Genomic DNA, 26,358 nt, shown 5'->3' with positions numbered 1-26,358 from the left:
TTATACTTTCTCCTGGTTGCTGTCACTGCTGCTCCCTGGAAATCACTCTTTCTTGAGCTCAGAAATCTATTAAATATGTCACCTTACACACTGTCTGTTCATATCAGTGCAAAGGGGTCAGTCTCATCTCAGGAACCTTAGTTGGTGAACACGCACTTTCCTTCCTGGCACTAGGACGCTGGGCATCACATCCATACTGGATGGGACAAGAGCAGGGCATCTCCGGGGGCATCAGCTGGGAATCTGGGGGTGTTTGGGCTGTAGCCTCTCTGGGGGCTCAAACAATGGCTGGCTGAGCATCCATGAACACCGCTCAGTGCGGGGCCTGCCTGCGGATGTGGGGGTGAGGCAAACTGGGGGGCTTTGCCACTTGGAATTCACAAGACAGGAGGGAACCCAGCCATGGGAGGCAGAGGACTCAGCTCTGTCTCAACTCTAGCTGCCACCCTGGGTGGCAGGAGGAAACCGTCACAGAGGTGACCCAATGAGTGATGGGAGGGGAGATGAGCAAACAGGAGGAAAGGACACTTAGAAGAGGCACAAACCTGCCCGGAGCCCAAAGGAAGGTGCGGGGCACCGGTGTGGCTTTTGGGAAAGAGGTGGGGTCATTGCCAGGGCCTTGGGTGTCCAGTTACAACAGAGAAACCCTACAATTTAATGAGTCACACAGAGATCAATTCCCCAATATGTTACATTTAGAAAGAAATATCAGGAAAGGTTTAAATTGCTCTTTGACTAGTCAGTGAGTCATTCAGGCAGGCAAGCCCAGCACCAGCCTTCACAGCAATGAGCTTGATCTGAGAGCCAGGAGAAAACATTTAGGTCCCTTTCAGCGTAACAAGCCGGAGTAGCCTGTCCCGGATCTGTCTGGTCCTCACCCCATAGATGATGGGATTTATCATGGGTGGCACCAGGAGGTAAATGTTAGCAAAGAGAACATAGACATGCAGGGGTATATTGAGGCCAAAGCGGGTCGTGAGGGAGCCAAAGAGACTTGGAGTGTAAAAGGCTAAGATCACACACACGTGGGAAGTGCAGGTCCCAAAAGTCTTGAGCCGGGCGTCCTTTGTGGGGAGTTTGTAGACGGCCCTGAGGATCAGAATATAGGACACAGCGATAAGAAACATATCCAGAGTATCCCCACACAGCAGCACAAAGAGGCCGTAGTTACGACTGACATGGATGTCGGTACAGGCCAGATTCACCACGTCCATGTGCTCACAGTGCGTGTAGGGGATGATGTTGGTTCTGCAATACAGCCACTGCCTTGCCAGGATGGGAAAGGGCAATATAAGTATGGCACCTCGCAGCACCATGGCCAGGCCGATCTTGGCCACCAGAGCGTTATCGAGGATGGTGGAATGTCTCAGGGGATGGCAAATGGCCACATAGCGATCCAAAGCCATGGCCACCAAAATCCCAGACTCAATCAGTGCTACGGAATGAACGAAGTACAGCTGGGCGAGGCAGGCACTGAAATCGATCTCCTTGGAATTGAACCAGAAATTGCTCAGTATTGTGGGTAGCGTAGATGTGGACAGAACCAGGTCAGTGACAGCCAGCATGCAGAGGAAATAGTACATGGGCTCATGGAGGCTCGGCTCCGTCTTCACAATGAAGAGAATGGTGAAGTTCCCCAAGATGGTTATGACGTACATGGTGCAGAAGGGGATGGCGATCCAGACATGGGCCCACTCCAGGCCAGGGATGCCCAGCAGGATGAAGGTGGAGGGGTTAGTGAACTGGCTTGTGTTGGAATCTGCCATGGAGCAGGGAGGAAGGTGTTCCACTCTGAGGCAGAACCGGGTGTACTGCATGTGCCATACGTTCCCCTGACGTCCTGTGTGGGCCCAAGATCTACAGCAATGCTCGCAGTACTAGCCTCTGAAAGGACAGAGAATGTTTGTATGAGAAAGACTATTCCCACTGAGGGGGACTATTTTCATGGGGAAACAGATCGGTTGCTCTTCACACCCCGAGAAATAACATTTTCATTATTCAGAGAAATGAATTGTAAACAAATGACCCAACTACTGGCAGTTCCATAGTTTCTGGTGCTCCCCGTGTCAATCATGTACTGAACAGTTCTCAATGGGAATAGCGTGTCCAGTTCTGGGCACCACATTTTGGGAAAGCTGCGGGCAGACTGGACTGAGTGTGGAGTGGAGCACAATGCTGGGGACAAAGTAGGAAAGAGCTGAGGGGAGCAGGGTCTGCAGGCGAGGGGGCCGCCCTCCCCACCGCTCTCCTGTGCTAGGGAAAGGGGGACAGAGCCACGCAGAGCTGTGGGAGCGGTGCCTGCGGATGGTCAGTGTCAGCAAAATGTCTCCCAGCCACGGTCCCATTCTCCTCAGCAGCTGTGTGTGGCCGGGGGCTGCAGGTTGCCCAGCACCGGCCTGGAACTGCTCAGCCCTGGGTGAGGAAAGGGGACGGGACTCATTGGCCTCCCACATCCCTGCCAGGCCTAGGACTCTATGTTTCTGTGTTTCTATGTTTCTATGGTAACACAATAGAACACGGTCCCTGCCAGGCCTGGGATTCTGTGTCTTACTATGTTTCTATGGTAACAAAATAGTTTGATGTACTTGAATGCGGAGCTGTCCAATGGGAACGCAGGGCTCTGTGGTGGGCAGGAAAGTGTGTTGAGTGCCGGCCTGAGCCCTAGATAAGGGCACCGTGAAATGGATCAATGGGACCCTGGACGGGATTCAGAGTTTAGCCGGGTTCACCTGGAGCTCCCAGTGCCGGGCTGTGGCCAAGGGACGCTGGGATTCCTGGTCGTGTGAACAGGAGAGCTGAGAGCTGGCGCAGGGGCAGGTTTTCCCCCTTGCACACGGCATCGGTGAAAGCAACTGGGTGAGATCGTGGGACCCAAACTGGGAGCTCATGAGCAAAAGAGCCGCACAGATGGAGGGAGGCTGCGTCAAATCCCATCCAGAGAGAGACCCAAACCCTCATCTCATTATCGTATCAAACTAGGCTCAGGCAGAGACTGAGCTGGGGCAAAACCACCGGGAATGTCGGGCGCTGGGATCTCACCGAGATGAGAAGCGCCAGGCCCAGAGGCTGGAGGCTGAAGCCAGATGAATTCCAGCCGGAATTCCGGGCTCAGCCCTGAGCATGATTCACCCTTCAGAGAAACTAGGAGTGCAGGGGTGATTCTCCAACTTCCCATGCTGACAGAGCCAGCCTGGAGGCTGTTCTGGGCATTGGCTTTGGGCTCATGAGCAGTTCATGCTTTAAAGCATCTCAGCCTTACAGCTGCACTGGGAACCCTGGTCTTTCTATGCAGAAAAGTAGGTTCAGTGGTTACAGTGCCCAGCTCGCTACAGGCAGGAAAGGGCCCCCACGACCAGCCAGAGCCCTGACATGCCGGAGTGACATTTCCTCACTTTTGAGTTCAAGGAGTGTTTTGTTTCAGTGAGGCCTGAGCCAGAAGCTGGGCAGAGCCTCAGGACTGGGCCTTGTGTTCTACATTTGTTAGAACTTTTCCTCCTGAAGGACCCCAGTGCCACTGGTACACAGCCACCTCTGGGCTGGTGCACATCATCCTCTGTGGCCGGAGTCCGGGCATGTTCAAAGGCCGTGCAGAGCTGACAAGACCCCAGATTCACCCTCTCTCTCAGCATGCCTACATAGCTCAGGGGCTATTGAGCAGCGGAGATTATCCACAAGAGATGGTACCTGTGAATTCGGAGACCAAAGAGTCTTCCCTGGGTCTCCCCCTCAGGAAGCCGCATCCTGCACCTCTCTCAGCCCAGCGTCTGCAGCAGCGTCCTGAACCCAGAGCCGGCACAGGGCTGGGCACTGTTCATATAGCTCTGGGCCATCCCGGGGGGTTCGCTCAGCCCCTAGGGGAGAAGCAGCATCTGGACGTAACCAGCCTGGACACTGCGTTATTTATCCAGCTTGCAGCACAAACAGCAATTAAAGGACCTTCCCACGGGGAGAGGAGAACTCTGGGCTCTGGGCTGAGCCACAGAGGAATTGGCTGCTCCGTGTTTTCTTTAAAATGCTATTCGGTTAGTGAGAAAGTTAGTCACCAGGCCTAGGTCTACAGAGAATGTGGCAGCTCTGAGCACGCAGGGTGTGGGGGAATGGGCAGGAGACAGAGCCACGTGGAGAAGGTGGCTATGGGCAGGCATGGGCACTTTCTGCAGGCCCACGGGGCTGTCACGCAGGGGCGGGAGCGCAGCGACTCTCCTTGGTCACTCTCCTCACACTGGGCAGCCCCTTTCTGCAGGGCTGTGGAAGCGCCTAGCACAGGGAAGTCCCTCCCAACACACCCTCGTGTGGCGCGACACACGGAGCCACAGGGAGAGGTGGCCTGTCAGCGCTTGTGGAGAGAGTGACAGTCACAGCCAGAGCCCTGAGGGAACAGTCGCAAACACTCCCTCCCCGGCAACCCACCGCTGTGAGAGCAGAGCAGCCTAAGAAATGAACATCAGCAAAGCCTCAGGCCAACTCCCTGGTAGGGTGAGGGGAAGCCTAGGCTGGAGAGCAGGCCGCAGGAGTGAACCTCCTTTCCCTTGTTTGCTGCACGATTGTAGTGCTCAGGACAGTCTACTGGGATGGGGTAACCTTGCCAGCTGTGCTTGTGTATGCCAGGTTTGCCGATGGAGCTGTATCAGTGCTTTGATTGGATGCAGAGTGAGCGCCCGGCTTTTGCACAGTTGTGTGCAAACATCTCGCACTCCAAATGCTCTTGATTTAAGTGCATCACTTTTGTAATAATAGTAGGAGAATAACCTAATGAAATATCACAACATCTGGCCACTTTTTGTGGGGCAACAGTAAACAAACTGTCTTGCGGGCCACACAGAGAATCCCTCTGGGGCATCTGCAGTTTTCTCCCCAGTACCCTACAATCATAGCATGGGAAGAAACCTGAAGAGGTGATTTAGTCTAGGCCCCTACACTCATGCCAGGACTGCGCACCCTACGATATCTGGCAGGTGTCTCCACTTCCACGCACTGCCCCATGCCTCTCAGCGGTTTCTGCAAACTCTTCCCGAAGATTCGTGACATACCTGGATTATCCGACAGACGTGCCGAATAATGTCCCACTGCTCTCTCAGCAGCCCCACGGCACAGAGAAGCCTTTGAAAGGCCATGGTCTCCAAAACGTATGAGGCTGGGCCCTCTCTTTCCATGGGCTGGGAAAATCCTGCACTCGAACATATTCACGATGCAGCCCCAGACTACACTGTTCCCCAAATCTGTCTCCATTTTCTTCCCATAACAGACACAACCAGCATTGTTTCTAACGTAGGTGGGTTATGGAAGCTGTGCTAATTTTGCTAGAATTCTATCTCTGCCGTGCCAGGTACCCTCTTGTGGGCTCAGCGCCAAGTTGGCTTGTTGGCTCCCATGGGGAATGACAGTAAAAGCCAGGAGTTGGATACAGAAGTTGTCACTGAAGGGGCAAACAGCAGCACTGGGTATATTTGCAATACTTGCAAATGTAAGTTGCCGGTGGAGGTGTCTGCCACTAGGAACCAGCAATGAGGGCCCGAGGGCAAAAAGGAATTCATCTGAAAACACCTGGAAGATAATAAAGTGATAGGAAACAACCAGCATGGATTTGTAAAGAACAAACCATGTCAAACCCATCTGATAGCTTTCTTTTTAGCATAACAAATCTTGTGGATAAGGGAGAAGTGGTGGATGTGGGATACCTAGACTTTAGTAAGGCTTTTGATATGGTCTTGCATGATGTTCTTATTAATAAGTCAAAAAGGAGACAAACGTACACGAACATCCCATAAATGAAAAGAGAAAAAAATATCAAGAAAACCACAGTGGGTAAACCAGCTGGGTCTTCTCCTTTCCAAACTAAAGAATCCCAATTCTTTCAGTTTTCCCTCATAGTTCATGTTCTCTAGACCTTTAAAGATTCCTGTTTCTCTTATCTGAACCTGCTGCAATTTCTCCACATCTTTCTTGAAATGTGGTGCCCAGAACTGAATGCAATACTCCAACAGAGGCCTAATCAGCACAGAGCAGAGCGGAAGAATGACTGCTCATGTCTTTCTCACAACACTCCTGTTAATGTAGACCAGAATTATGTTTGCTTTTTTTCCAGTAGCGTCACACTGTTGACTCATATTTAGCTTGTGGTCCACTCTGACCCCTAGATCCCCTTCTGCCAGACTCCTTCCTAGATAGTCGCTTCCCATTCTGTATGTGTGAAGACCAAAACGAAGAAGTCATTAAGCATCTCCGCCATTTCTAAGTTTCCTGTTACTGCTTCTCCCTCCTCACTGAGCAACGGGCCTGCCCTGTCCTTGGTCTTCGTCTTCCTTCTAATGTATTTATAGAAAGTCTTCTTGTTTCCCTTTACGTCTGTAGCTAGTTTGAGCTTGTTTTGTGCCTTTGCTTTTCTAATTTTGCCCCTGCATAGCTGTATTGTTTGCTCATATTCATCCTTTGTAATTTTTCTTAGTTTCCACTTTTTAAATGATTTCTTTATTATTTAAGATCATGCAAGATCCCCTGGTTAAGCCAAAGCGGCCTATTGCCATACTTTCTATTTTTCCTACATAGCGGAATATCTTGCTTTTGGGCCCTTAATAACGTCCCTTTGAAAAACTGCCAACTCTCTTCAGTTGTTTTTCCCCTTAGTCTTTCTACCAATGGGACCTTACCCACTAGCTCTTTTAACTTACCAAAATCTGCCTTCCTGAAATCCATTGACTCTTTTTTGCTGTTTTCCCTTCTACTACTTCTTAAAATCACAAACTCTATGATTTCATGGTCATTTCCACTCAAGCTGCCTTCCACTTTCAAATCCTCTGCCAATTCCTCCCTATTTGTTAATATTAAATCTAGGACAGCTTCCCCCCAGTAGTATTTCTGACCTTCTGAAATAAAAAATTGTGTTCAATGCAGTCCAAGGACTTATTGGATAGTTTGTGCTCCACTGTGTTTGTTTCCCAACATATGTCTGGATAGTTGAAGTCTCCGAAGACCACCAAATCCTGCACTTTGGATGATTTTGGTGGTTGTTTAAAAAAAGCCTCGTCCACCTCTTCAACCTGGGTAGGGGTCTGTGGTAGACCCCTAGCATGACATCACCCCATTTTTTATCCTTTTAAACCTAACCTAGAGACTCTCAACACGTCTGTCTCCTACGTCCATCTCCACCTCAGTCCAAATGTGTACATTCTTAATATATAGAGCAAAACCTCCTCCCTTTCCCCCCGCCTACCCTTCTTGAGTAAGCTGTACCCTTCTATAGCAATATTCAAATCATGTGTATTATCCCACCAAGTCTCTGTGATACCAACAATCTCATAGTTGTGTTTATTTATTAGCACTTTGTTTTTCTGGTTATTATCCATACTCCTTGCATTTTTATATAGGCATGTAAGATACTCATTTGATCTTCTCTTCCAGTTCTGCGTTCCCCCTCTTTTTTCTCTCTCCTATTTCCAACCCATCTCCCAGGTCTCCATGTTCTTCACTTACCTATAACCTATGCCCCAATATGACGGGGATTGATTTAGCTACAGCTAGTCAAGAAAGAGACCTTGGAGTCATTGTGGATAATTCTCTGAAAACATCCACTCAGAGTACAGTGGCAGCCAAAAAAGCAAACAGAATGTTAGGAATCATTTAAAAAGGGATAAAGAATAAGACAGAGAATATCTTATTGCCTTTGTATAAATCTATGGGACGCCCACATCTTCAGTATTGCGTACAGATGTGGTTGCCTCATTTCAAAAAAGATATATGGGCATTGGAAAAGGTTCAGAAAAGGGCAACAAAAATGATGAGGGGTTTGTAAACGGGAGATTACATAGACTTGAATTTCTCATCTTAGACAAGAGAAGGTTAAGGGGGATATGGTAGAGGTCTAAAAAATCATGAGTGGTGTGGAAAAGTGATTAAGGAAAAGTTATTTATTTATTCCCACACTATAAGAACTAGGGGTCACCAAATGAAATGAATCGGCAGCAGGTTTAAAACAAACAAAGGACGTTTTTCTTCACTCAGCGCACAGTCAATCTGTGGAACTCCTTGCCAGAGGATGCAGTGAAGGCTAGAACTTTAACAGGGTCCAAAGTAAACTGGATAGATTCATGGAGGTTGGGTCCTTCAATGGCTATTAGCCAGGATGGGTAGGAATGGAGTCTGGCCTCTGTTTGTCTGGAAATGGGTGACAGGGGAGGAATCACATGAGGATTTCCTGTTGTGTTCCATCCCTCTGGGGCATCCAGTATTAGCCACTGGGCTGGATGGACTGACCACGTATGGCCGTTCTTATGTACTTAGGTTCTCTCTAATCCATTCATGTCATAGAATCATAGAGCTGGAAGAGACCTCAAAAGGCCTCGAGTTCAGCCCTCTGCCCAAGGCAGGATCAATCCCAACTAAATGAACCCAGCCAGGGCTTTGTCAAGCTGAGTCTTAAAACCCGCTAGGGATGGTGACTCCACTACCCTAGGGAGCCCATCCCAGTGCTTTACCATTCTCCTAGGGAAATAGTTTTCCCTACCATCCAACCTGGACCTCTCCCACCGCAACTTGAACCCATTGCTCCTTGTTCTGCCATCTGTCACTACTGAGACCAGCCTCTCTCCATCCTCTCTGGAACCCCCTTCAGGAGGTTTCTTTCTGCAATGGGGCCCACAACTGGTTGTGATACTTCAGCTGTAGCCTCACCAGTGCCAAAACCCGGGAATAATCCTTTCCCTAGATCAGCTGGCAATTATCCTCCTAATGCACCACAATGTGCCATTAGCCTTCTTGGCTACAAGGGCATCCTGCTGATTGATTTCCAGCTTCTCCTCCACTTCTCTTGATCAACACGAGTTTTCAAAGATAATGGCCAAAGGCTCTGCAATGACATTTGCCAACTCCCTCAGTACCCTCGGATGCATTAAATCCGGGCCCATGGATTTGTGTATGTTTAGCTTTTCTAAATAGTTCTTAACCTGTTCTTTCGCCACCAAGGGCTGTCCACCTCCTTCCCATACTGTGTTGCCTAGTGCAGTAGTCTGGGAGTTGACCTTGTTTGTGAAGACAAAGGCAAAGAAAGCATTGAGTCATTCAGCTTATCCCACATCATCTGTCACTGGGGTACCTCCCTCTTATTGCTAACATGCCTGGAGAAACCTTTCTTGTTCCCTTTCACCCTTGCTAGCTGTAATTCCAACTGAACTTTTGCCTGGCTGATTGCTCCCCTGTGTTCTCGAGCAATATATTTATATTCCTCCCTAGTCATCTGTCCAAGTTTCCACTCCTGTCAGCTTCCATTTTATGTTTAAGCTCACCATGGGTTTCTCTCATAAGCTGATCTGGTCACCTTATTGCGCATCCGGATGGTTTCTTCCTGTGCTTTTAATAAGCCTTCTTTAAAATACGGCCAGCTCTCCTGGACTCCTTTCCCCTTCATGTTACATCCCAGGGATTCTCCCCATCAGGTTTCTGAGGGAGTCAAAGTCTAATTTTCTCCAGTCCAGGGTGTGTATTTTGCTGCTCTCCTTTTTTCCTTTGGTCAGGATCCTGAACTCGACCATCTCATGATCACTGCTGCCCAGGTTGTCACTCACCTCTACTTCCCCTACTAGTTTCTCTCTGTTTGTGAGCAGCAGGTCAAGGTGAGCCTAGGTCCCTGGTCGGTTCCTTCAGCACTTAGCTTATAAAGGGGCAATAACATGACACGATTTCCTCAGCTTCCCTACAACAACACACCTAAAAGAGGGGTGAAGTTCTGACCCAAGGCAGGAAAAAAAAAGCCTGCCTGAAAAAACTCACCTACTTGTGCTAGCAAACTCAGCTGGACAGTGCTTGATTGAAATCCCGACTAGTACATTAGGCTGTCATCTCTGCTGTGGGTTCTTGCAGTAGCTAGCCAATGCATCCATGAACACACCTGGGTGCAGGCCCTGTCTGTGGATGATGGGTGAAGCAGCGTGGAGGGCTTTGCAGCTTGTCACATCTCAGAGCAAGAGGGGAGCCAGACTGGAGAGACCGAGGTCCCATCTCCATCTCCAATCCACATGGGACCCTGGGGGGGCAGCAACCCAACATGAAGATGATCCAATAAGTGATGAGGGAGGAGAGGAGCATGCAAGAGGAAGGGAAACTTGGAAGAAAAGGCACAGTGATGCCTGGTTCTCAAGGGAAGGCGAGGGGTAGGGTCAAGGGTGGGCTAGGTGGCAGGTCCAGTTACAATGAGTAAGTCGCAAACAGACCGATTCCCCAACTTGTTACAATCAGAAAGAAATATCCGGAAAGGATTGAATTGCTCTTTGACGAGCCAGTGAGTCATTTAGGGAAGAGGGACCTGCACACTCTCATGGAGCACTGCCCGAGAGCCAGAGAACCAGGAGAAAACATTTAGGTCCCTTTCAGAATAACAAGCCGGAGCAGCCTGGCCCGGATCTGTCTGGTCCTCACCCCGTAGATGATGGGGTTCAGCATGGGGGGCACCAGGAGGTACATGTTGGCAAAGAGAATGTGGAGATGCAGGGGCATTTTGAGGCCAAAGCGGGTCATGAGAGAGGAGTAGAGATTTGGAGTGTAAAATGTTAAGATGACACAGAGGTGGGAGATACAGGTCCCAAAAGTCTTGAGCCGGGCGTCCTTTGTGGGGAGGCGGAAGATGGCCCTGAGGATCTGGGTGTAGGAAATGACAATACAAATCACATACAGACCACAGCTACAGAATAGCACAAAGAGGCCGTAGTAACTACTGACACGGATGTCGGCACAGGCCAACTTCACCACAGGCATGTGCTCACAATGCGTATAGGGGATGATGTTGGTACTGCAATATGGCCACTGCCTGGCCAGGACAGGAAGGGGCAGTGCAAATATGACACCTTGCAGCACCACAGCCAGGCAGATCTTGGCCACCACGGAGTTATTCAGGATAGTGGAATGTCTCAGGGGATGGCAGATGGCCACGTAGCGATCCAACGCCATGGCCACCAATATCCCAGACTCAATCAGCAAGCAGGAATGAACGAAGTACAACTGGGTGAGGCAGGCACTGAAATCGATTTCTCTGGAATTGAACCAGAAATTGCTCAGTATCGTGGGTAGTGTAGACGTGGACAGGACCAAGTCGGTGATGGCCAGCATGCAGAGGAAATAGTACATGGGCTCATGGAGGCTCTGGTCTGTCTTCACAATGAACAGGATGGTGAGGTTCCCCAAGATGGTTATGACGTACATGGCACAGAAGGGGATGGCGATCCAGACATGGGCTGACTCCAGGCCAGGAATGCCCAACAGGATGAAGTTGGAAGGGTTGGTGAAGGAGGTTGTGTTGGAATCTGACATGGAATGACGGAGAATGTGTCCAACACTGGGGCAGACTGTATGTACCTTATGATCCGCTGCTGAACTGCATGTGTCCAGGATCAATGGAGAGTCAGTGGTCACAGTACAAATGCCTGAAAGGACAGAGAATGTTACTATATGGCACGGTACGCACTCATGGAGACTATTTTCATGGTGAAGCAGATTGGTTGCTCTTCACACACTGAACCCCCCACCAAAAGTTCATTATTCAGAGACATGAATTATGAACAAGTGACCCTAGCAGTGGCAATACCATATCTGATGGTGCTCCTAATGTCAGTCATGTCTATACCTCTTGCTGCGGTTAAGCCTAAAAGGGAAAAGCTGGAAACACACCTCAGGGAGAACACCAGGTTCTCACTGCTATCAGCACCATGGAAACCCAGCACTGGCGGAAGGAAAGCCCATGTTTGGATGCCGGAGGAATGGGAAGGAGAATCACCCAGTTGGACATGTGCTCAGCGGTGGTGACCTCATCTCTGTGGTGGATACAGCAGATAGAAAGGGGCATTCCGAGAAAAACCATGCTGCTGTGTATGGGGAGATTGAAAAGTCTGTGAGGAAACAAGAAGGGGAAGATGATGGAGGAGAGGAAGGTAAAGAATAGAACTGGTGCATTCCAATGTGCAAAGAGAGAAGAGTTCCCAACCCATAATATCCATACATCAGCACAACTGAGTGGGGGGGAAAGTTATCTGGAAAAAGTAGAATGGAAATCAGATGTTCTTTAGCATGAATTTGGTAGATATGTAAATAGCCCCAGTTCCACAGTCCAGAAAGCGCTTAAAAAACATAAAGTTTTGGTTGTGCCAGGAAAATGGGTGTGCCTGGAATGGGACTGGTGCTCATAAAGCCAAACAGAAGGACTCACCAAATCAAGTACAGTCATGCAAAGTGAAAGAACTCAGTGAATGTTGAACAAGGCTGAACCAAGTTCAGGCAGAATGATAGAACCATGGAACAGTGGAATTGAAAGGGACTTCGAGAGGTCATGAAGTCCAGTTCTCTGCCCTCATGGCAGGACCAAGCACTGTGTAGATCTGGGCTACTCAACACGCGGTCCAGTTTGGGTTTATGCAGGGCTTGACACGCAGCCCGCGAGTGGGAGCCAAATGAAAAAAGGAGTCAGTATAATTGTCTTCTGTTGAGATGCATTTTAGTATTTAAATTCCTGGACTGTCATTGCTCACTCAAAGTGCTGTCATAGGGGTTGAAATCGGGTAATTATTGCATTTTATTAATATCAGCAGAACTGCTAAAAAGGGAAGGGACTCTTAAGATAGTGGCCAGTTGAAAGGGATTGAGGGCTCCTAGTGGCCCACAAGCTAAATAAGAGTCAACAGTGTCACAAAGCGGGAAAAAAAATCTCATTCTGAGTGTCTGAAACAGGGATGATGAACGCAGCACAGAAGAGCAATTCTTCTTCTCTGCTCTGCACTCAGTTCTCCCCAGCTACAATATTCTGCTCAGTTCTGGGCACCTCGTTTTGGGAAAGCTGTGGGCAGACTGGACAGGGTGTGGAGTGAAGCACCACGCTGGGTACAAGGTGAATGAAGAGCTGTGGGGAGCAGGGTCTGCAGGCGAGGGGGCCGCCCTCCCCACCGCTCTCCTGGGCAGGGCACAGGGACAGAGCCACGCAGAGCTGTGGGAGCAGTGCCTGGGGATGGTCGGTGTCAGCAAAATGTCTCCCAGCCATGGTCCCATTCTCCTCAGCAGCTGTGTGTGGCCGGGGGCTGCAGGTTGCCCAGCACTGGCCTGGCACTGCTCAGCCCTGGGTGAGGAAAGGGGACGGGGCTCAAAGGCCCAACACGGTCCCTGCCAGGCCTAGGACTCTATGTTTCTGTGTTTCTATGTTTCTATGGTAGCACAATAGAACACGGTCCCATTCTCCTCAGCATCTGTGTGTGGCCAGAGGCTGCAGGTTGCCCAGCACCAGCCTAGGACTGACCAGCCCTGTGTGAGGAAAGGGGCCGGGGCTTGAGGGCCTCCCATGGTCCCTGCCAGGCCTGGGATTGTATGTCTCTCTATGTTCCTAAGATAAAGGAGATGAGAGCCCCATGTCCTGGAACAAACAGAGCCTGGAATAGACAACCGCCTCGTGGGGAGCTCCCAGTGCCGGGCTGTGGCCAAGGGACGCTGGGATTCCTGGTCGTGTGAACAGCAGAGCTGTGAGCTGGCGCAGGGGCAGGGTTTACCCCTTGCACACGGCATCGATGAAAGCGCCTGGGTGAGATCGCGGGACCCGAACTGGGAGCGGGGGAGGAAAAGAGCCGCACAGATGGGGGGAGGCTGTGTCAAATCCCATCCAAAGAGAGACCCAGACCCTCATCTCATTATCGTATCAAACTAGGCTCAGGCAGAGACTAGGCTGGAGCAAAACCACAGGAAATGTCGGGCGCTGGGATCTCACCGAGATGAGAAGCGCCAGGCCCAGAGGTTGGAGGCTGAAGCCAGACAAATTCCAGCTAGAAATCCGGGCTAACGGCTGAGCCCTGAGCGTGATTCACCCTGCGGAGAGACTGTGAGGGGAAGGGCTGGATTCTCCAACTCCCTGGCAGACTCGGTCCAGAGGTTGTTCTGGGCATTGGCTTGAGGGCTCCTGAGCACTCAAAGCATTAAAACATCACAGCCTCATAGTTGCATTGGCAAGACTGGTCTGGCCTCTGCTGAAAAGTAGGTTCAGTTGTTGCAGTGTGGAGCCCTGGCACCTCCACACTTTCTGGCAGGTTAACGGCAGGAAACATCCCCCACGACCAGCCAGAGTCCTGATATGCCAGAGGAGGAGGGGACACACAGCTGCCTCCTCAGATCTTTCCTGCCCTCTTATTCCAAGGGAAGTTTTGGTTGAGTGAGGACTGAGCCAAAAACTGGGCACAGCCTCAGGACTGGCCCTTATGTTATACATTTGTTATAACCTTTCCTCCTGAAGGACCCCAGTACCACGGAAATGCAACCACCTCATTGGGAAAGGGTTTTGGTGCACAGAAAAGAGGGGTGTTTTGGCCTGGGATAATGGAGCAAACTCATCCTCTGTGGTCAGAGTCAGGAGATGTTTAATGGCCGTGCAGAGCTGAAAATTCCCCAGATTTACCCTCTATCTCAGCACGTCTACATTTCTCAGGGGTTATTGATCATCTGAGATTATCCGCCAGAGATAGTACCTGTGAATTCAGAGATGGTACCAGTGACCCCACCTAAGGCAGCCGTGTTCTGCACTGCACTCAGCCCAGCACATGCAGCAGCGTCCCACGCCGAGAGCCGGCACAGGGCCGTGCACTGGTTATAACACAGCTCTGCACAATCCCAGGGGGATTTACTTAACCGCTTGGGGAGAAACGGCATCTGGATGTAACCAGCCTGGAGACTGGGCTATTCATCCAGCTTCATGCATGAACAGCAATTCTTGGACCTTCCCACAGGGAGATGAGAACTCTGGGCCCTTGGCTGAGCCACAGAGCAATTGGCTGCTCCATGTTTACTTCAAAATGTTATTTGGTTAGTGAGAAAGTTTGGCACCAGGCCTAGGTCTGCACAGAATGTGGCACCTGTGAGCGCCCAGGGTGGAGAGTGGGGGGTGGGGGGGGGGGGTGGGCAGGAGACAGAGCCACGTGGAGAAGGTGGCTACGGGCAGGCCCGGGCACTTTCTGCAGACCCACGGGGCTGTCATGCAGGGGCCGGAGCGCAGCGACTCTCCTCGGTCACTCTCCTTACACTGGGCAGCCCCTTTCCTGCAGGGCCATGGAAGCGCCTAGCACAGGGAAGTCCCTCTCAACACACCCTCGTGTGGCATGACACATGGAGCCACAGGGAGAGGTGGCCTGTCCCTGCTCGTGGAGAGAGTGACAGTCACAGCCAGAGCCCTGAGGGACCCGCCGCAAACACAATCAAAGTCTAAGGCCACTGCCCTACAAGAATGAGGGGCAACCTAGGCTAGGGAATGAGCCGCACGTCACCACTGAGAACAGCCTCTCTCCAGCCTCTTTGGAACCCCCTTGAGGGAGTTGCAGGCTGCTCTCAGATCCCCTCTCACACTTCTTTTCAGGAGACTAAATAACCCAAAGTCCCTGAGCCTCTCCTCGTAGGCCATGTGCTCCAGCCCCAAATCACTTTGCTTTCTCTCTGCTAGGCCCTAAAGGTGAACTCAGGGATGATAAGGTCATTGTGGGGACAATCAATGAATTCTGTGCTTCAGTCTTCAGAACTGAGGATATTGGGGACATTCCCAAACCTGGGCCATTCCATGAGGTGGAACAGTTAAGTCGAACTAAGGACTTAGTTTGAGTTAACGTTTAACGATCGCATGTAGCCGCAGGCAGTTCGTTCGGACTAGGGGGATTTAAAAATGGCACCCGGATGGGAAGATGCAAATAAAACCTGGGATATTTAAATCCCGGGCTTCATTTGCAACTTTGAATGATTACATTAGCCTCCCTAGTTTGAACTAGGGGGCTAGTATAGACATACCCTGAGGGAGTCAAAGTCTGCTCTTCTTAAGTCCAGGGTGTGTATTTTGCTGCTCCCCTTTCTTCCTTGGATCAGGATCCTGAACTCAAGCATCTCATGATCACTACTGCCCAGGTTGTCACCCACTTCTATTTCCCCTTCTAGTTCCTCCCTGTTTGTGAGCAGCAGGTCAAGATGAGGGCGGGTTCCTGGTCAGTTCCTTCAGCACTTAAGTTATAAAGGGGAAATAACACGATGATGGTTCCTCACTCTCCCTACAACAACGCACCTAGAAGTACCAGAGGGAAAGGAGTGAACTAGGGGTGAAGTTCTGTTCCTACGCAGGAAACAAAAAGACCTCCTGAAAACACTCACCTGCTACTGCTAGCAAACGCAGTTGGACAATGATTGTTTGAAAGCCCAGCTAGTACATTTGGTACAGACAATAGTTTTTTTTTTGTATTTCATCATTAATCTACTTAGATCAGTTTGCTATCATCTATGCACCTTTCAAAGGTGTCTTTTGGTAGCCAGTGAATGAATTTTTCATGTTACCCAATGAACCGTGAATTGTTTGAAGCACAAAGGGGAAATTCTCCACTTAGGAACAAGAGCTGAACACTCATTTTCATTGTAGCAGTGGTGGCCTGGGTAACAAATTTTTACTGGCCTAGTTTTGAGTGGGGCAGACCAGTGCAGATCTGGGGTCTCTGCTGGGAAGCTGGATGACAGGGTGCAATCTAGGTTGTGGGTTCATGCAGTGGCTCACCAGAGCCTCCATGAACACTCCTGGGGGCAGGCCCTGTCTGTGCATGCTGGTGGAGGGTTCTTTGAGGGCTTTCTAGCATGTCACACCCCAGAGCAAGAGAGGAACGAGACTGGGGAGAGAGAGGCCACAGCTCTACCTCTGTTCCACGTGGAACCCTGGAGGGGGTGGTAACCCATGATGGAGATGATCCAATAAATGATGGGAGGGGAGAGGAGCAAGCAAGAGGAAAAAAACTTGGAAGAAAAGGCTCAGTAATGCTTGGGGCCTCTAGGGAAGATGTAGATCGGGGTGGGGTCTCTGGGCAAGGATGGGGTAGGTGGCAGGTCCAGGTGCAATGAATAAGTCTCACACAGAACAATTCACCAAATTCAGACTATGAGAAAGAAATATCAGTAAAGGAGTGAATCACTTTTTGACTAGCCAGTGAGTCTTTTAGGGAAGAGGGCCCAGCACCCTGTCACCAGGCATATTGGCATGGATGTCTGGCCGAGAGCCAGGGCACCAGGAAAAAACATTTAGGTCTGTTTTGGAGTAACAAGCTGGAGCAGCCTGTCCTGGATCTCTTTGGTCCTCACTCCGTAGATGATGGGGTTTAGCATGGGGGGCACCAGGAGATAAATGCTGGCAAAGAGAACATGGAAATGCAGAGGTATATTGAGGCCAAACCGGATTAAGAGAGAGGAGAACACATCTGGAGTGTAAAAGGCTAGGATGACACAGAGGTGGGAAGTGCAGGTCCCAAAAGTCTTGAGCCGGGAGTCCTTTGTGGGGAGGCAGAAGATGGCCCTGAGGATCTGGGTGTAGGAAATGACAATAAAAAGCACATACAGACCAAAACTACAGACTAGCTCAAAGAGGCCGTAGTAGCTACTGACACGGATGTCGACACAGGCCTGCTACATAACAGGCATGTGCTCACAATGCATGTAGGAGATGATGTTGGTCCTACAATATGACCAGTGCCTCGCCAGGAAGGGATAGGGCAGTGCAAGTATGGCACCTCGTAGCACCACAACCAGGCTGATATTGGTCATCACGGGGTTATTCAGGATGGTGGAATGTCTCAGGGGATGGCAGATGGCCACGTAGCGATCCAAAGCCATGGCCACAAGTATCCCAGACTCAATCACTGAGAAGGAATGAACAAAGTACAACTGAGTGAGGCAGGCACTGAAATTGATCTCTCTGGAAATGAACCAGAAATTGCTCAGTATTGTGGGTAGTGTAGATGTGGACAGGACCAGGTCGGTGATGCTCAGGATGCAGAGGAAATAGTACATGGGCTCATGGAGGCTTGGGTCCATCTTCACGATGAACAGGATGGTGAGGTTCCCCAAGATAGTGATAACGTACATGGTGCAGAAGGGGATGGAGATCCAGACATGGGCTGACTCCAGGCCAGGGATGCCCAGCAGGATGAAGGTGGAGGGGCTGTCGAAGTGGGTTGTGTTGCAATCTGACATGGCATAATGGAAAACGTGTCCAACACTGATGCAGAAGGCTGTCTTCTATATATACCTTATGATCCCTGGTTAACCTGCATAATACCAGGACCAATGATCACAGTACAAATGCCTGAAATGACAGAGAATGATAGTATATGGTACCGCACGGTATGCACTGATGTAGACTATTTTCATGGTGAAGTGGATTGGTTGCTGTTCACACACTGGAAAGCATTTTCATTATTCGGAGAAATGAATTATGAAGCAATGACCCTACTACTGGCAATTCCACAGTTTATTCTGTTCCCTGTGTCACTAATGTCTACAGCTCTTGCTGTGAGAAACCTTGAAAGGGAACAGCAGGAAACACACCTCTGGGAGAACACAAGGTCCTCACTGCTATCAGCACCCCCGCTCATTCATACTGGTGGTGGAAGGAAAGCTCATGTATGGCTTTATGAGCAGCAGTCCCATTTCAGGCACACACGTCTGAGTAAGTCTGCATCCCATTCCTCCAGCAGCCAAACAGAAGGACTCTCAAAATCAAGCACAGTCATCCAAACTGACAGAACTCAGTGAATGTTGAACGAGGCTGAACCAATTTGAGCCAGAATCATGGATCCATGGAACAGTGGAACTGAAAGGGACCTTGAGAGATCATCAAATCCAGTTACCTGACCTCATGGCAGGACCAAGCTCTGTGTAGATCAGGGCTACTCAACACGCGGCCCATAGGTTTATGCTGGGCTCAACTCATGGCCCAAGGGTTGGCACTAAAACAAAAAAATAGTCAATATCTCTGTTGAGATGCATTTTAGCAGTTAAATTCCTGGACTGTCATTGCTTATTCAAAGTGCTGTCATGGGGTGGATATTGGGAACTATTGCATTTTATTAATATCAGCAGAACTGACTTGAATGCGGTCTGTGTGTGGTGTAGTCTTGCCTTAGTCTTTGTATTCATGCCCGTCGGTGTGAAAGAAGCTATTTGCATATATTTGCATGTACATCCAACCACACTTAAGCTGTAGCCCTCAAATAGGCACCACATTTCAGGAAAGATGTGGAGAAATTGGAGAGGGTCCAGAGAAGAGCAACGAGAATGATGAAAGGTCTAGAGAACATGACCTATGAGGGAAGGCTGAAGGAATTGGGTTTGTTTAGTTTAGAAAAGAGAAGATTCCCATCTAGCCACTTTGCTATGCTTGCCTCTGTAGTTTTGTTTTGATAATAAAAGTTTATTTTCTTTTATTTACTTAATTAACCGGTACTGGCTGATTGCTGTGTCCTGAAAGGTCGGTCTGTGGGATGCCTCTGTTTTTCCCAACTCCAAATAAAACAGAGGTTGGGGCAGGGGAGAGGTTTACCTCAGGGAGGTGATGATCTCAAGTGATCTCTTCCATTGTTTTCTTTGAATTACTTGGGTGGTGGCCACGGATTTCCCCAAACCCGGGTATTAGGATTTTGGGGGTAGTTTCTGTACCAAAGCCTGCAGAGACAAGATTTTGGGATGCTCTGGCGGGCCCTTACTTCTGCATTTGTTGTACCAGCATGGGGTACAGCCTTCAAACAATGGGACGTAACTGTCTAGAAAGGAGCCCTGTTGAAAGGGAGACCGACTGCAGCATCTTCCATTTTCTCTGTAGTGTCGACATGGCCTTACGGATGCACAGAATCATATGAAATATCAGGAGGCTTTGAGGGCAAAACCCCTCTTCTTCAGAGGAGCACAAGGGTCGTGGTCAGGAAAGCTCAGGACACTCTGGATGGTTTGGTTAGTCTCTAAGGCAGGGCTCTCCAGCCTTTGTAAGCACGAGATCGCTTTTTGAATGTAAGTGCAATCCAGGATCTACCTCACCCCCAAACACCCCTGCCCCCCCTCCTTCCCACCCCTTCTCTGAGGCCCTGCCCCTGCTCACTAAGTCCCCACCCCGTCCTCCCTCTCTTTCACCAGGCAGGGGCAGAGGGGTGGGGCGCAGGCTCTGGTCTTGGGCTAAGGGATTGGGAGTGCGGGAGGGGCTCTGAGCTGAGACTGAGGCAGGGAGTTGGGGAGCAGGAAGAAGTTCAGAGTACAGGCTCCGTAAGGGTTTGGGTCCAGGGGGCTGAGGGCTAGGGCAGGGGGTTGGGGTGTAGGAGGGGTTCATGCCTGAAACAGGGGTTCGGAGCTGGCTTCAGCTGGGCACTGCTTACACTGGTGGCTCCTGGGTGGTGGGTCAGTGGGGCTAAGGCAGGTTCACCCCTGTCCTGGCCCCTCACCTCTCTCCAAAGCAGCCAGCAAACTCCCTCCATCCCAAGCCCTGTTGTGTGCCCTGCCCCCATTTGGTGGGGATAGGATACGGGTGGGAGAGAGGCACCCTGACATCAGCACCCTCCTCCCCCTCCCCTGCCCTGCACAGCAAGTGGGAGGTTCCCGGGGATGCGGGTGGGGGGCAGTGCCAAGGCAAAGGGCAGGAGCAGTGTGGGGAGAAGCAGCGGAAGAGCTGGCACTTGACAGCCTCTTGGCCAAACCAGTGAGAATCCCCTGCCAGAGGCGCCAAGATCCACCAGTAGATCCCGATTGCCTGGCGGTGACCACTGCTCGATGCCCAGAGGGCAGCGTTACATGTCTGTAACGTCGCCATTTGATCCTTACTGGGGGTGACCACTGCTCTAAGGTGCCACGGGACAGTCGTTTTTCTGTAGCGAAAGCATCTCTTATATCTGTGTCACCTCGCACACTGTGTGTTGGTCGCAGTGCAAAGGGGTCAGTCTCAGCTCAGGAACACGAGTGGGTGAACAGGCACTTTCCTTTCTAGCAGTAGGGTGCTGGGCATCACAGCCATACTGGATGGGACCAGGGCAGGGCAACTGCAGGGGAGTTGGCTGAGGAGCTGGGGGTGTTTTGGCTACAGCACCTCCCTTGGGGGCTCAGGCAGTGGCTAGCTGAACATGCATGAACACCGCTGGGCACGGGGCCTGTCTGCGGATGTCGGGCTGAGGCAGCCTGGGGGCTTTGCTGCTTTTCACTGCACAGTGCACGAGGGGATCCAGACTGGGGAGACCGAGGGATCAGCTCTGCCTCTGTTGCACGTGGAGCCTGGAGGGGGAACTCGTCACAGAGGGGACCCAGCGAGAGATGGGGGAGGAGAGGAGCAAACGGGAGGGAAGGACGCCTAGAGGAAAAGGCAGAGAACTGCCAGGGCCGGAGGGTAGAGGCAGGGCAGGAGCAGCTCCTGTGGGAAAGAGGCAGGGCAGAAGGAGGGTTCTTGGGTGCCCAGGTACACTGCGATGCGCAGTTCATACGCTGGCAGCCGTAGGAGGGGACGAGTTGCACCCCGACCGACTGCCCAGCACGTCCCAATGAGACATAGAGACCAGGAACGGATCTGATCTCGCCTGGGCTTCCAGTCAGCAGGGCCAACCCTAGGGGGGCTGGAGCCCCATGCAGCCCAGCACCGGGGGCAGGAGGAGCTGTAGGGTGAGGGGCTCCCACTGGGCTGGACCAGATAGTCTGGATGCCATTTCCTGCAATGGAGCCTGGTCCAGAGGAGTGGGAAAGCAGGAGTGGGGAGGGGAGGGAGGTGTGGGCTGGCCAGGTGGCTGCACAGCCGGCTAGAGAGAAGTGATGCTTTTCAGGGGAATGTGACCCCCCCCCCCATGCTTTATGAAAGGGACGTATGGACACGAATGTACGTAACTCAACGGTGCTTTGAGAGAATCATTGTGTGTAACCCGTCCATCGGCATGTCATGACCCGCTGGGTCTGTTGCTCTTACTTCGATGTCGGCATCCATGTGGTGTGTAAAATTAGACACATGGGCTACGTCTAGACTGGCATGATTTTCCGGAAATGCTTTTAACGGAAAAGTTTTCCATTAAAAGCATTTTCGGAAAAGAGCATCTAGATTGGCACGGACGCTTTTCTGCAAATGTGCTTTTTGCGGAAAAGCATCCCTGGCCAATCTAGACGCGCTTTTCCGCAAAAAAGCCCCGATCGCCATTTTTGCGATCGGGGCTTTTTTGCGCAAAACAAATCTCAGCTGTCTACACTGGCCTTTTTGCGCAAAAGTTTTGCGCAAAAGGGACTTTTACCCGAACGGGAGCAGCATAGGATTTCCGCAAAAAGCACTGATTTCTTACAGTAGGAAGTCAGTGCTTTTGCGGAAATTCAAGCGGCCAGTGTAGACAGCTGGCAAGTTTTTTCAGAAAAGCTGCTGATTTTCCAGAAAAACTGGCCTGTCTAGACACAGCCATGGAGTGGGGAATACGCTGTGGGTTTAAACATGTGAACGAGAGACATGGAGTCTTGATGAGGAGCTCTTAAACGATCCCTTTTGTCCTTAGGGCTGAGCAGTGGGTGCTCAGGAGGGCCCCAATCCCTTAAGAAAGGAATAGGAAAGCAGCGGCCTGGGTCTTTTGGCTGGGCGCACCTGAAGGACGGAGCTGAAGACCCTGGGGTAGGGGGAGAGGCCTGGTTTGGGGGGGCGGCTGGGGAAGAGGTTGGAGGGCGAGTGTGAGGAGTTTGCTCTGAGGTGTCAGTGTCGAATTAGCCAAGCGGTTTTGTTTCTTCTGATTTGTAACTGACTCTGCTCGGCCTGTTCTCACTTATCACCACGTCAACCCCACTGCTGGTATTTAATACAGTCACTCGTGTTTCCTACCAAGCCCAGTGTAAATGATTGTTACCTGGGAGGGGGGGTGGGAACCAGTGGGCACATTCCCCCGTTCACTGCTAGAGGGGGCTGACCCAAGTCATTCGTTGGGGTTTGATCCTGTCTGGGGATCTGCCCTCTCCTTGGACATGAAGAGGTTCAGTGTCTGTGCTGCTTCTTGGGGGCGGGAGCAGGGACCTCAGCTCAGGGCCTCGGCTGGGTGTGACCATGGAGCTGGCCCAGCAGGACTGGGAGGTGAGGAGCCCCAGAGAGAGGGAAGGCGAGTGGCAGTGGCTGTGTCAGCACTCTGGGAAGCCCCCCAGGGGGTCACCTGTTACTGCTCCCCCATCCCAGGATTGATGCTGAAAGCCCTTATAATTGGCAGCACGAGCTTATTTGGACTCTCTTCCCTTCTCCTCTATCCCCTCTGATGCTAAATAGTCTTCCATAAGTGTCACAGCCTCCATGAGGGTGTTGGAGTGATGACACCACATCCATCGTTGTCCTTCAGTTGGGAGGATTTCACAAATTGTTCTAAGACTACGGTCTCCACCAGCTGGGCCACAGAATGCTGCTCAGGCTCTAGCCAGTGCCACCCAAGTTCTTTGAGGTGCTGGGCTACGACCCTGGGCCGAGTCCTCGGGCGGTAGCACTCTTGGCAGAACCACTGCCGAAATGCCTTGGGGGTGATGCCCGTCTGGTCTGTGATTGCCTCCTTAACTCTATGGTAGTTCAAGGCGTCTTTCCTGTCCAGACTTCTATAAGCCAATTGGGCAGGACCCATCAAGTATGGGGCCAAAATAGTAGCCCTCTGTTCTTTAGGCCAACACAATGCGGTTGCCATCTGCTCAAAGGTTTCCAAGAACACTTCTGGCTCATCACTGAGTCCCATCTTTGTTAAGCAGATTGGTGGTTGTAGCACAGTTTCTGGCCCTCCCTCCCCTCCCGGGATGGGGTTAGGGCCCCTGCGAGTCATGGTCATCCACTGCTGGAACCATCGATCATGCTGTACCTGTTGCTGCTCGGTGAACTTCTGTAGCAGCTGCCTCTGCTGTTCTTGGTTTTGAATCAAGTCGCTAACTGTTGCAATATCAGGGCCTGCTGGCGTTGGTTCGCCGCCATCCATTCAAGTATTTCGGAAGTCTCCATCTTAGTGCTGCAGATCACCATCTCCACGTAATTGTACGTTGCCCCCCTACGAACCGGGGAGGGAGGTCACTGTACCCACATTCTCCACCATGTGTGGAGGGTCACCTGGAAGATCCTCTCCTCAAGGGGGTCAGGTCTGGGACGGTACCCACTTTACTGTAGCCCAGGGGTGGGGAGAAACTCGGCACCGTGGGTCCAATGCCCGTTCACCCAAGCCCTTTGCCCCTCGGGCACTCTCGAGTCAATAAGGAAATCTGCTTTGGGCAGTTCAATCCTTTTCCCCTAAACCCTCTGGGTCCTTAGTCCAGCTCTATACACCCAACGTGAATAACATGGATCAAATCTCATTCTACGGTAAGTGGTGTCCAGGTCCCAGTGCAGGGTCCTTAAGGTAGAGACTGGAGTTGCTACCCATTTGATGGGGGCAGTCCCTGAAACTGGCCAACCCCTCCAGGCTCTAACCCACCCTGGATCTCTTCCCACCCGCACCGAGCCTCACCAATTCGAAGCGTGTCCTTAAACATCCTCTCCCCTGGCCTGGTTAGGGCAGCTTCCCAGTATCAGGACTGGTCCAGTTCTCTGGGACTTTAACTCGCTGCAGGCCACACTCGGCAGGTTTGTCCGCAACCGGAGTGGGAGGGATGCTCCTCCTCTCTGGCGGGGTTGCTCCTCTCTGTCTGCTCTTCCTCCTCCCCCTTGCTCTCACTGCCACTGGCATTTAAAGAGCCTGGTGTTCAGCATGAGCATGCACTGGAGTGGCATGGGGGCGGGACCAGGCCTCTGCATCACTCAGCTGCGGCGCTGATCGGGAGACGGGGCTCTCCACGCTGTCACAATATTTCTTGCACAAAATGGGCTCAGTGTAGACATAGCCTTAGTGTTTCAAAAGAACTAACTCCCCAAAACTGAGGGAAATTAGCAACAAAATTGAGTGGGAGGAAAAAATAGAGAAAAAAAGGGAATAAACTTGGGCATTCTTTAAGAAGCAATTCATGGAGAGCTAACAGGCCACAGTTCTACGAGCTGGGACAAAACCAGGTTCAGTTCCAAAGTTCAGGCAACAATTTGTGGGGAAAAACAATCAAAACTAAATCAGGAAAAGGGACATTTCATAGCATAACTACGGAGGGGAAGTATGGAAATTGTTAAGAGACGTTAAAACTGTGAGGGTGAAACCCAAGCCTGGAGGGCTTAGGATGCAAATATGGATGTTATTTCATGTTTTAATAAAAGAAATCCTGGAGAAGGAGTTGGCAAATCTTAGGGGGAGAAAGGAAATCCCTCGGTGTTGCAGAAATCGTAGGTATGTGGAAGGAATAGCTTTGGAAAGTAGCAAAGGGCTTACTCGTGTCAGTGGAGGTGCGGAAATACTATTGAGCCGCTTGCACTTACAGAGGATGCTAAACATCGTGTAGGAGAATGGCAGGGTTACAAGCTGATTACTCAGACACGTCTGACTGGGCACCAGAAGTCGGCGATCAGGCGGCAGCAGAGCCAAAACAGCAGATACGGGGCTGTGCGGTGTTAAAGGGAAAATGTGAATAACAAAGATGCCACTTTTTAAAAGATTTGACTCAGGTTAGAAACCATAGTAACTCTGGTGTTGGAGCTCTTCCAAACATGCAGGAACAGAATCAACGCCCCTTACCGACGTTTGGAGGCGAGGCAATAGAGCGCTATTTCTCTGGGGCACTGAATGTAGTGAGACAAAATCCCCCAGAACATAACAACTCTACACTATCAGCAGAGCACCTATGACATGGGGAGCAGGGTTACAAGCAAATCATATTGGAAGGTGAGCCACATTTTACATCTTGATCAGGGATTTTGTATGTTAATGGATACAAAATAGAGTGGAGCCCCCGCCAATACTTTCCAAATACAGAATACATTTTTAAAGTCAATCTGCTAATTGGTTTAGGAATGAATGCATGTGGTCTTTCTTCCGTACAATTACTTCTTCCTTATATGGATCCCCTTGGCCACCCCTAAATCCTCATCCAAAAGAGGGTACTTCACTGATGAAAGATGAGATCTAAGGGCGAAGGAATGTGGTTTTGCACACAGAGTTAATCTGCCGCTACTTTTGGAGTGAACATCGCAATTTTCCTTTTTTGGGAAGCAGTGACAGTGATGAACGGTGGGGCTATACTGCGAATGCTTAATCAGGAACAGCTGCAAGGTCAACCCCCCAAACTGGTGGCTTCGTCTTACAATGAACCTTCCCGAGCCAGTAACAAAACATATGGAAGTCCACACTGGTTATCAAGAAGCCAAAATACAATTCCCTTTAAGCATTCCAGTCATTGGTTCACAAAAAGACAACCAAGTCTACATAGCGAGAGTTATTCAAAACTTTATTCACCATAAATAAAGATCTCCCAGCCCCAAGAAGTCAAATACACTGCCCAGCGACTATTTCACATCTTAGCCAAATAGATTCATACAAACAATTCTTATTAACTAAGCTAGAATTCATTTCAAAATTAAAAACAGTTATTGCAGTTAAAAGATAAATGTATAGAAACAGATGAGAATCAGGACCTTAGTTCAGTTTCATAGATGAAATGGGGAGGCTGCTGATTAGTAGAAATCCTTCTGCACTT

At 50.5% G+C, this 26,358-nt stretch overlaps 2 protein-coding genes and 1 long non-coding RNA gene across 3 annotated transcripts in view; 2 read left to right on the top strand and 1 right to left on the bottom strand.

The window, feature by feature from the left end:
* LOC142827805 (olfactory receptor 52E2-like) overlaps positions 1-26,358 on the top strand; it is a 195,999-nt gene that overhangs the window by 67,103 nt on the left and 102,538 nt on the right. The window lies entirely within an intron of this gene.
* Positions 819-1,993, bottom strand: LOC102453897 (olfactory receptor 52R1-like). Its single transcript, XM_006121078.3, has one exon. The coding sequence runs from the start codon at positions 1,815-1,817 to the stop codon at positions 819-821; it is 999 nt and encodes a 332-aa protein (XP_006121140.3). The 5' UTR covers positions 1,818-1,993.
* On the top strand, positions 2,594-22,399 carry LOC142827796 (uncharacterized). The gene is made up of 3 exons (XR_012902556.1): positions 2,594-2,856; positions 19,619-19,803; positions 22,296-22,399. It is a non-coding gene; the product is annotated as an uncharacterized LOC142827796 (long non-coding RNA).

Source organism: Pelodiscus sinensis, chromosome 1 (genome assembly GCF_049634645.1).
Source record: "Pelodiscus sinensis isolate JC-2024 chromosome 1, ASM4963464v1, whole genome shotgun sequence".
Lineage (NCBI taxonomy): Eukaryota > Metazoa > Chordata > Testudines > Trionychidae > Pelodiscus > Pelodiscus sinensis.
Note: the sequence above shows the minus strand (reverse complement) of the source record. Positions and strands in the feature narration are given on the sequence as shown.

What these genes read in the sequence shown, in the direction of transcription:
- LOC102453897 (XM_006121078.3), bottom strand. Translation starts at nt 1,817, where the DNA reads ATGCAGTACACCCGGTTCTGCCTCAGAGTGGAACACCTTCCTCCCTGC.